This window comes from Cyanistes caeruleus, unplaced genomic scaffold (genome assembly GCF_971803275.1).
Source record: "Cyanistes caeruleus unplaced genomic scaffold, bCyaCae1.hap1.1 HAP1_SCAFFOLD_91, whole genome shotgun sequence".
Classification (NCBI taxonomy): domain Eukaryota; kingdom Metazoa; phylum Chordata; class Aves; order Passeriformes; family Paridae; genus Cyanistes; species Cyanistes caeruleus.
The window spans coordinates 1346031-1356891 of NW_028255895.1; the positions used below are offsets into that span (position 1 = coordinate 1346031).

A 10861-nucleotide genomic window follows, 5' to 3' on the forward strand; every position below is an offset into this window, starting at 1 on the left:
TACACTATTCACCTGTCATTCACCAGATGATGTTTTCATCTTTGCTTGAAATCCAGGAGAGGAAAAGGTCAACATGGAAAAGTGTTCTCCCAATTCTAGTGACACCTGTGCCTGCACACCACCTGTGCCCATGGCAGGGTGCTTGGAGACTGGATGATGTTGATGCTACTTTGCAACACGAAGTGCTCAGGGATTCTGGGATTGCCCAAGTGGAGAGCAAAACTGAGCCGTGTAAGTCCCTGCTTTTTTCAGCACATGCTGCTTCTTCCTTTGTTCCAAGCAAGTCCAGGATTTGGTTTCATGTGTCTTTAAGGTGCCTGGACAGACGAGAGGGAGGGCAGCTGCCCCATCAGACTCTCTCTCTCTCTCTCTCTCTCTCTCTCTCTCTCTCTCACTCAGGATGGTGCCAATGCCGCTGCCTTGGGGCACCTGAGTGTGGAAGGCGAGCTCGCCCTCAAGCACGGCCATCCAAGTCAGTCACGGGCACAGGCTGCAGCTGAAGCTGGCAAGCGTTGCTGTGAGGCTGCAAGTGAAGAGAAAGCCATTGTGGCCAACTCTGCTGAAGCCTTTTGCCAAAGCAGAGGCAATTGTGCCCACAGCCTCCCCCTGTTTGGCACCCGGCTGCTGCGGACGCCTCAGTGCGCAGGTGCTGACGTTGGGGCTGCTGCTGTTCCTGGGCACACTCTGCTGCTGTTTCTGTGGGCTCCAGAGCCGCTTGGGCAGCAGCCACTGGGCAGCCCTGCCGGAGGAGACATCGCCACCCTCCCCATGGTGGCAGCAGCTCTGTGGGCCCTGAGCTCTGTGTCAGGGGGGCCTCGGTCATAGCAGCGTGGCCTGGGCAGCCGCGAGGGCCCGGGCTGGCCGCCAGCCCTGCCTCTGCCCACTGCCCCTTCCTGGAGGCACCCAGTGGCCGTGGCCTGGCAGCACCCCCTGCCCTCCATGTCCCCAGCCAGCCCAGCCTGGGCACCTCGGGCTGTCCCCACCCTCCCGCTGGGGTGGTGTCCCAGCCTCCAGGCCTTCTGCTGCAGGCCTGGGGGACATTTTGGGACAGCACCGGAGCAGACGGGTGTCAGGGACCAGGCGGCTGCCCGGGGGCTGCTTATGGCCTCTGACACCCAATTCCTCAGGGCTTCCCACCACCCCGGCTCCTCCAGGGCCTTCTGTCCCCTTGGAACCTCCTGCCACCCACTCCCTCACACATCCCCCTCGTGCCTTCCCACTGCCTTGTCCCGTCTGGGCCTCCGCAGCCCCTCATCCCTTCACGGCCTCCCAGCACCCCGTGCCCTCAGGGGCTCCCCCAGCCTGGCCCAGCAGCAGCGCCGCAGCCCCACAGGAGCTCCAGCAGCTCCTCAGCCATCACGGCAGCAACACACGGGCAGCAGGACACAGATGGCGCTTCCTGCCTGCCACAGGGCTTGTGGCTTCAGCACAACCACCAAAGGCCAAGGGGCTTCTGGCCATTTCCCCTGCACCACTGCACGCCCCGGCAGGTTGCTGAACACAAGAACCCTTTTCCCTCTCTTCCCCTATGCCCCGCACACCCTGGGCAGCAAAAGAAAGGTCTTGGGACTCTTGTGGTTTATAACATATCCTATATTATTTACATACTGGATGGAAACGAAACAAAGAACAATCTCTATCAAACAAAAACTAACAGATGGCCCATGTGGCCCCAGAAGACAGAGCCTCTCAGCCCTAACATATCCTACATTATTTACATAGTAAAAAGAAGAGAAAAAAGGAAAAGAACAACCCTTATGAAAAAAAACATCCTGGCTGGCCCATGTGGCCCCAGAAGACAGAGCCTCTCAGGTCAGCTCTGAGTACACCTCCAGCAGCGCAGCCAGCCCAGGCCCGACAGACGAGGCCGTGTCCTCCATGCCCTGAGGATTTGGTCTTGCATCCTCTGGAGAATGGAGTAACGGGCACTCTGGATGGCCCGGAGGACATACAGCGTTTCAAGTGCCAGATCTGACACGGCACCGCTTCTGTCCTCCGTCAGGCGTTCGAGGGCTGCAAGAGAGACGAACAGAGCCACGGTCACACCCCAGAGCTGTGGGGGCCCAGCGAGAGCCCCCTGCCAGGGCCATGCCAGCCGGCTCTTGCCTTGGCCAGGAGGGAGCAGGGACCAAGGGGGTCAGCCCGAAGCTGCTGGCCACAAATGCCCCACGTGGCCCTGAAATCTCACTGTGCTCTGCCCACGCCGTCCCTCACCGGGACAGGGAGCAGAGCCCTCCACAGCCTGGCCAGGGCTTGCAGCTGCCCCCGACAGCCACCACTGTCAGCCCGCTGCCGTGGCTCACCTCTGCACAACACCTGGAGCTCTGCCTGCTGCCCCCTTAGCTGCTCCCCGGCCATCCCTGAGAACACAGAGCCTGTCAGGGTCCCAGCAGCACAGCTCCCTGCCAGCGGCGCTGCCAGCCCTGCGGCCACACGGCCTCCTGCCCCGGCAGGGCTCAGCCCGGGCCCTTGCCGCATCCTAACCCAGCCCAAGGGCACGGCTGCCAGAGTCCGGCAGCAGCAGCCCCGAGGGCAGCCGGGGCTCCAGGGCGCCGGGCCCGGGTGCCGCGGCCGGGGCAGCAGCCGGGGCCGGGGCCGAGCTGCGGCGGGGCGGGGAGGGAGCCCGGGCTCGGGACTCACCGATGACCCTGATGGCCGCCGCTCGCAGGGTCTCCTGTGGGTCCTGCAGGTACTGCAGGGCCCGGCGCAGGTGCTGGGCCAAGGGGATCCTGTGGTCTGCCAGCTGGAGAGAGCGGCAGGAGGGAAGGCTTGGCGCGGGCTCTGTCCCTCGGCCGGGCGCTGCTGCCTGCGGCCAGTCCCGGCCTCCCGTGCCCGGCCAGCCCTGAGAAGCCGTGCGGCCCCCGGCTGCAGCAGTGGGCAGGGGCACAGCTGCCAGCCCCACACACTGAGCACCGGGGCCAGGGGGCTTCTCTAGCCTTTGGCTGGCACTTGCAGCCCGCCCTTACCACGAGCTTGGCAAACTTCCACAGCTTCTCCTTCCTCACAGCTTTTTCCAGGTCTGGCCTCTTCAGAAAGCCAGCCGCGCGAAGGAGCGTTGTCCGAGAGGCCTGGGGAGCAGCAGAGAGCCGCAAATGGCCCCACAAGGCAGGGCACAGGAGTGTCCCAGTGCCAAGGGCTGGAGGAGGCTGCAGCCTGCAAGCCTGCGTCAGGGCAGGAGGCAGCTGAGCCCCCTGCCAAGGCGCAGCAGCAGCCCAGGAGTCCTCACCTCTGCCACATGCCGATTCTCATCTTGGCAGTGGAAAAAGAGTGGGAGCAGGCTCTGGTACACTCGTTCCTTCAGGGGCTTTCTTCCTTCTTCTTCTGCCGACGACATCATTCTTCGAAGGAGAGACATGGAGAGCAGCTGCACCTGGCTATCAGGCTGTATGAAAGGAAGGAGGGAAAAATGACCTCATCATTGGCTTCTTGTGGCCCACATTGGCGCAGGCCTGCAAATGCACAGGGCACAAAGTGTCCGGGCAGCAGGCAGTGGCCGTGGCTGGGGCACAGAGCCTTACATTGTCCAGGAGTTTCAGGAGCGGCTCAGCCAGCTGCAGGGCCCTGCGCCAGGATATTGGGGTTTCTTCATCCAGGAAAATATAGCTCAGGAGAGCAATGCTCATCCTGGCCACGTCACTGTCCAAGTCCCACAGGAGGTGCACTAGTCTTCCTGTCAGGCTCTGAATTCTTTCGGCCTGTGCAGAACACAAGGGTGTGAAAGCCCGGGCAGCTGCCGCAGGGCCCAGAGGCCAAAGGGCTGTCCCAAAGCACTCGGGCAGCTGAAGCAGGAGGCAGGAGAGCTGCGAGGAGCTGCCTCAGCGCCCAAGGCAAAGGCCAGCCAAGGCCAAGTGACAGCATTGCCCAGCCTCATGCTGCCCACACGGCTTCAGCTGCTGCCCCCTTCTCACCATGGAGGGACGGTCCTTTAGCAGGAGGAGAGCCCTGAGCACCTGGTGATGCATCTCTGTGGAGTTGTACCACAGGTACTTATACAAGATCTCCATTAGGCTGTCACCACAGTCACTCAAGTCCAGGCAATCTAGGAGCTGAAAGGCACAGGGCAGTGAGAGGGGAGCTGGCCGGCAGGAGCCTGGAAGTGCGCAGGGCTGGGCCCAGGCAGTAGCACAGGGCGCGGGTGCCGTCCCAGGCAGCTGTGGCTATGCCAGGGGACAGGGCTGGCAGGGAGCTGAGCGAGGTAGTGCTGGCCATCAGGCTCACCTCCACAAGGAATGCCATGGCAGAGACATCCCAGTGTGGCAACGGTTTGCTGAGCACCTCAAGCAGGTAGCTTAAGATGCTTTTGCACAAGTGGGCGGATGCACGGCGCATTACCCTGGAAGGCGGAAAATGGCAGAAAGAGTCTCAGCAAGGGTGCAAAAAACCTCTCCCAGGACTGACTGACACAGTTGTCCTATTGCCCCAGCACCCTGTGAGGGTATTTGGGCCCTTCAGATGTGGCTGCTCCTGGGCACCCTCCTCTCACAGCCTTTTGCAGTCTCCTTGGCCATCCCTCGGTGACGAGGTCCTCAGGCCCATGGCCACGGGGACTGTGGGGGGCATCCCGGGCAGGGGGCACAAACGTCAGAGGCAGTGGGGAGAAGGGGGGCTCACCTGGCCAGCAGACCCACGGCATAGTGGTGGGTGTCAGCACAGAGCAGCGTGTCCCAGCCACGCTTGCGTTCCATTGCCACCACCACATGCTCCAAGTGGAGACTGGAGAGCAGGGCCTTCAGGGTCTGCACTGCAAACCTGTGTGCACAGCAAAGCCCAGGTGACGCTGGGAGCGCTGGAGGTGAGGCTGGGGAAGTGGCAGGGACAGGAGGAGTGGCATGGAGCACCTGTTGGGGCTGGTGGAGAGGCCGTGTTGCTCCTGGCATTCCTTCCAGAAGGTATGGACGTCCTCTGTCATATACAAAGTACTGAAGTACGTTTGGAAGAGGAGATGCACAAAGAGGCGGGGGAAATAGACTGTGAGGATCTGTGGGCAACAGGGCCCCTGGAGGATCTTCCACATCACCAGAGTTGCCTGCAGAGGACAAAGCAGCCTGAGACAGCGCTCAGTGCCGGGGCGTCCGTGTGGCAGGGCCTGAGCGTGGTAGGGAGAGGCCGGGGGAGACGCAGGGGGAGCAGCGGGCCTGGTGGCCCTGAAGCTGCCCCTAGGCCAGGTTTGTGGCCAGTGCCTGAAGCAGGGAGATGCAGTGGGGGAAGGAGGCAACAGAGCTGCTGGAGAGGCGGCCGGCCTTGCGGTGAGCAAAGGCCAGCTCCAGAAACTCACAGTCAGGGAAAAGACAGCCGTCTTGTCCCCATCAGAGGTGCCCAGGTTTTTCTGCGGCCAGCTCCCCACCACATTGATGAGGAGCGGTGTCACTTCCTCTGAAATCCAGGGCGAGAGCAAGATGGTCGTCCACATGGCCATAGCAGCTCTGCGGGGTCAGACACAGCACCGTGGGCTGGGCAGCAGCGGGGAGCTTAGCTGGCCGCCAGCTCTGCCTGTGCCCACTGCCCCTGAGCGGCAGCAGCAGCCAGGCAGCCCAGCCCTGTGGGGACAGGCCCCTGAGGGGCAGGCTGGCAGCACGGCAGCGGGCTCGGGGGCCGACTTTGTAGCAGGGCTGGCAAAGGGAGCAGCCAGAGGGCCCTGGAAGTCTGTGTTGCTCACAGCCCTGGGCCGGGCTGTACAGGGTGATGGGCTGGGGAGCCCTGAGGCCCCGGGGCAGCTGGGCCCCATACCTGTCACACGTTGGGGCCACCCGCAGGAGAGTGATGGCCACATCATCGGGCTCTGCCTCGGCCACTTGCATCAGGGCCCAGTCCATCCTGTGCTCAGCAGCCTCATTGGCCATGAGCCACTGGTGGATGTACCTCACCACGCCGGGCACCTGGAGAAGGCACAGGGAGACTTGGAATGCCAGCAGAGGGAGTCAGCAATGTGCCCAGCTTCTTCCTCAGACAAGTGCTTCTCTTCCAGCACGCTGCCATGGCCTCAAAAGCTCCAAGTGAGCAGCAGGCGTGGCTTGGGAAAGCCAAGCAATTGCTGGAGGATCAAAGGCTGGCCACAGGCTGCTTACTTGCTCTGGATTGAAAAGAGCCGTCTCTACAAGCAGATCCAGCTGGGCAGCGCTGCTCTGTTCTACCAAGACCTCTGAGGATGCTTTGACCTCAGTGTCCATAGGTCTGGTGTCTTCCTTGCCAATTCTCTTGATGTATTGGTAAAGAAACTGTAGGAGAAGGGCAGGAAGGCAGGGAAGTTGCATGGAGTGCTCCAAGTGCGGTGCTGGGCTGAGCAGTGCCAGCAGGCCCAGCGCAGGTGGGGATGGCTGCAGGTACCTGCGCTGCTCTGCGGAAGCGGCCACGGGCGGTGTCCTGCTCTTGTGTGCCGTCCATGGCTGCATCTGGCAAAGAGCAGCCAGAGCTGAGGGGCTGCGGGAGAGGCCGGAGAGCACAGCCCAGCCCTGCGTTCCCCAGGCAGGGACAGTCCCGGGATGCCCCAGGGGATGCAGCACGGCCACTGCTGCGGGGGCAGCCCCAGCCCCTTTTTTGTGCTGTCCATGGGTGTGTGTCCACAGGACAGTGTGGGATGGGATGAGATGGGATGCAATGGGATGGGATGGGGCCAAGATGGCCGCAGGCACCAGCCCTGTGGCCCAGCTCTGCCACTCACCCTCCTCCAGCGGCTGCAACTGCTGCACCTCTTCGGTCTCTGGTGCTGGGGCAGCTCCAGGACCTTCTTCCTCGACCTCCTCTTCCTCCTCCTCCACCCAGGCCAGTTTGGGCACTCTTGGGGGTCGCTGCTCCAAATCTTCCAGACTCTCCAATCCTTTCCATAGGAACAGCACCAGGGGATGGCATGGCATGTAATGGGATGGGGCCAAGCTGGCAACAGGCACTAGCCCTAAGGCTGAGCTCTGCAACTCACCCTCCTGTGGTGCCTGGAACTCCTGCACCTCTTCAGACTCCTGTGCCAGGACAGCTCCAGAGCCTTCTTCTTCCTCCTCCTCAAGCCAGGCCAACTTGGGCACTCTTGGGGGTCGCTGCTCCATGGCAGTGACTGGATTTATGGCTGCTTGCAGGAGAGATGGCTCGGAAAAACTCAGAGTCAGCAAGTCCTGCAGTCGTGCCTGGAAGGCACCTGCAAGACTCAAGTCCTGGCAAGATTGCAAGACAGCGAGTCCTGCACTTGGGTCTTGAGGGCTCGTGCCAGAAGGACAGGAGGCTCCTCGACAGGGATTGTGGTCTGGTCTCAAGGGCAGAGACTGCAGGGATGGGCGACACGTCGGAAAAGCTCCGGGTCACCAAGTCCCACGGTCTGCCCTCAAGAGAACCTTAAGAAGGAAGGCTCAGCAAGGCCACAGGTCAGCAAGACCTGTGGTCTGGCCTCGAGGTCACCTGTAGGAACAGTGCTTCAGAAAAGCTCCAGGTCCGACACAAAGGAGTGCGCTGTGCGGGGGCTCCTCACAGCACCGCTCTGGCGCGTCCTGACCCGTCGCGTGCACCGAGCACTGTGGCGTGGCCCTGTCACCGCCAGCTCCTATGGCAGCACGTGTCACAAAGGGCCCTTTGACATCTGCTCCCGTTGCCACCATCCCACAGTGACCGTGCTGCAGCGTGTCACAAAGGGCCCTTGCACACCCTGCCCTCCGCCCTGGGGCCGCCCCCATCCCCCCCCCAAGTGGCCCAGCTTGGAAGGAATCCCTTGCCCAAAGTATCTAAGACAGCCTGACGGGATCTTTAGGAACAGCTTGTTAGAAATGAAATGGAGGCAAATTTATCAATAAGAATTTTATTGAAAACTTTGTAAAATTTACTAATGGAAATGTCTCAGTGTTGAGAGACAGGTGTCTGCTAGGGAGGGCAGGAGCCTCCCTTGGAATGAAAAATGTAGACCCCCTCCCGCCGAATTATGATAATCTTGAAATCAAGGGGCTCTCAGGCAGAGATCTGGGGATAGGAATAACAGTTTTTTACTAATATTTATAACCAGGCAAACAAACAACAATAACTACAGCGTTAGCAAGAAAACAGAGCCAGGGACCCCGTGACAGCTTTCTGGGCTGAGACGGGAAAGGATGGAGGAGAGGCTTTGTTTCACAAACCCCCTCGGGTTGGCAGTCAGTGCTGGTGCTCCTGCAGAGCTCAGAGGAACACTCAGCTGGAACAGCAGGGATGAGCTGAGATCCCGGGCCAGTGGCTGAGGTGGACCAGCAGCTCCGTGGCGGTGGCTGGCACTGCCACACGTCCCGGCAGGACAGGGGGTGCGAGGCCACCAATGAAGAGGGAAGAAGGAGAAGAAGCAGCAGCTCCATCTGGGTGATGGCGAAATTCCCTTCTCCCCACCACAACAGCTCTGCACCCAAAGTGTTCTTCTCCGAAGCTGAAGAAGACACCAAACTGTCCCCACCCTCCCCTTTTCCTGCCCCCTTCCCCCCCTGGGCCCAGCCAAACTCTTTGTTTTTCCTCAAGCACCCACCAGGTACCCGCAGTTAAGTTTTCCCTGCAAGTCATGAGTAAAAATTCCACAGGCAAGCCAGAACTAAATAGAAAATAAAGGACACCTAACCCCCAACACCTGTAAGTTGTATCTTGAGAGTCAGCCAGGATCTTTGTTTGCCAGAACCACCTCTGAATTTAATCAAGGCATTAGTCATCCAAATTACTTTGAAAATTTAAAGATCAAAGTAGCCAAAATACTCAATGTAACTAATTGCTGGGTATGTTCTCAGCTCAGGTTGGGAGGAATGGGGTTCCCTCGGAGGGCTCACCCTGTGGGGTGGCCAAAACTCTGTCAATGGGCTCTGACTTGTAACGGATCCAGTGCAGGGACACTGACAGAAAACTGTGCTGTGGAACACAGGAATGCAATTATCAGTTTTACAGGATTGACTGAGATTTCCCTTCCGGAGAAACCAAGCCCTGTTCTAATTGGAGGCCACAATGTGAAAGGATTTCTGTGCTTTACCATCACAAGCTTACTCATTCTTTTTCCTCACCCTCATTCACGTTAGGAACAATAATTCTGTTGTCCATGGAGCTGGCACCTTTTGAATTCCAGAATAATGTCCCCAAGGTCCTTTGCTGTTCAGCTTTACCGCGCTGTCTGTGGCTAACAAGGCTTGCTGGGGTCCTTTTCCCTTTGGCAGGAGAGGTGCTGGGTCCCAGTCCCTGAGGGACAGCCAGGCTCTTGTCTGGAATTGGTGTGGAAGTCCCTCAGGGTCACATCAGCCTTCACATGGCGCCCCGTGGATCTGAGCATTTTCCAAAGGGGCCGTTGGGGCAAACAGGGAGATTTGGTCTGGCAGGGTCTGTAAAACAATATCCCATCCCATCGACTTGTTCTGGCAGAGAACACTTGGCTGCAGGGACATATTCCCATTGTTCCTGCCCAGGTCTCAGGATTCCAACAGTGTTGTCTTTGCCCAGAGCTGTTCCTTCAGCTGGCTCGGGAGGGCCATTTGGCCTCTGGACCCACACTCTGGCTCCTTTATTAGGACTGCTGGGTCCAAACTCCTTTTATCCACAAATGGAGGCAATTTGAAGTGGATATTCTTTCTTCACAATTATTTTTTCAATTGCGATATCAATATTTCTTCTACCTTGTCATGGGGTTGAAGAATCAAATCTTGTTCACTATTGTTTAACAGACTTACTCCAATTTTACCTTGATAATCTGCATCAATTCCTCCTCCCATGACATGAACCCTTTGCAAGGCCAAGCTCCAATGAGCAGTTATCAAACCAAAGTGTCCTGGAGGCATCTGAATTCTTATTCCTGTATTGTAAACTCTCATTTGCTTCTGATTTCTCCTAATGAATTCCAGTGCATGAAGGTCCAGCCCTGCAGCCTCTGGGGTGGCTCTGGCAGGGGCCATCACACCCAGAACAATTTCCCAGGCAGTCCAAGTCTCACTGTCCATGGCTGTGTTTGCAAATTGGGTGCAGCCGTGCACACCCAGGGGTTTCCATTTCCCAGTGGGCCCATTGTTAAGGGCATGGAGCCCATCTGGGAGATGGGTTCTCCACCGGGACAGGTTCCCATCTCCTCATTTTATCAACTGCTCTTTTAACAATTGTTCAACCAATCCTGCAGCTTGTAGATAGTGTGGTACATGAAAAACCCAGCAGTCTTAATGACTGTTTTTCCCAGGAACAGACAAAGCATTCCACATCACAGCATCGGCAAACCCTATAAAAATAGCCAGTTTTATCCCTTCCTCCTTTATTCCTTGTATACAATTCACAAAGTTTACCATTGACATTTGGGTCTTTGCTAGTCCTTTTTTGTAGGGTGTTTTAGTGTTACAGTGAGCAGCCAAAGGTAACAAATTGGAATTGTCAGCATTATTTCACATTATCGATTTTTAGTTATATATATAAATATATATTATTGTGTTGTTATTATTATTGTTATTGTTATTGCTATTGTTATTATTATTTTACTTGGACAAACAAACCTGAGCTAAAGACTAAGTGACTTCTTCTGTCACTCCACGTGGGAGCATTCCGAAAACAATTGTTCCTTCTGTTGGTGCTGTTAACAAAATCCCTCCTCGTCTTCCCAAACCCATGAGTTCTTTTCCTTTTTCCTTATGCAATGTTTGGATGCATTTTAAGACATCCAGCGGTTCAGCCTCTTTTAACCGACTGCCCCACTGCTCGCACGGTGCTCCGACCTCAGCCCCACTCCAGAGCCAGCGAACTCTGGGGAGAGCTTCCCTTCTGGGAATTACAGATGGGACTGATTCCTTACATTTACATTTTAAAAGTGACATTTTGTTGTGATCTGGCTAGACTTTGCCAGTTTTGTTTCAGCAGCGGGCAGAGTCAGCACCAAAGGCACAAACACCACCTGAAGGAATCAGTGTCACTA

General features: G+C 57.6%; 1 protein-coding gene across 1 annotated transcript; it reads right to left on the minus strand.

The window, feature by feature from the left end:
* Positions 1-1575: 1575 nt before the first annotated feature.
* LOC147646586 (maestro heat-like repeat-containing protein family member 7) lies at positions 1576-7544 on the minus strand. The gene is made up of 16 exons (XM_086873270.1): positions 6914-7544; positions 6659-6814; positions 6325-6389; positions 6066-6215; positions 5728-5876; positions 5276-5423; positions 4839-5026; positions 4612-4749; positions 4219-4333; positions 3909-4046; positions 3519-3695; positions 3227-3382; positions 2967-3068; positions 2641-2743; positions 2304-2360; positions 1576-2013 (listed from the first exon to the last, which is right to left on the minus strand). The coding sequence occupies exons 1-16, from the start codon at positions 7035-7037 to the stop codon at positions 1814-1816; spliced, it is 2166 nt and encodes a 721-aa protein (XP_086729396.1). The 5' UTR covers positions 7038-7544; the 3' UTR covers positions 1576-1813.
* Between the last annotated feature and the right edge of the window lie 3317 nt (positions 7545-10861).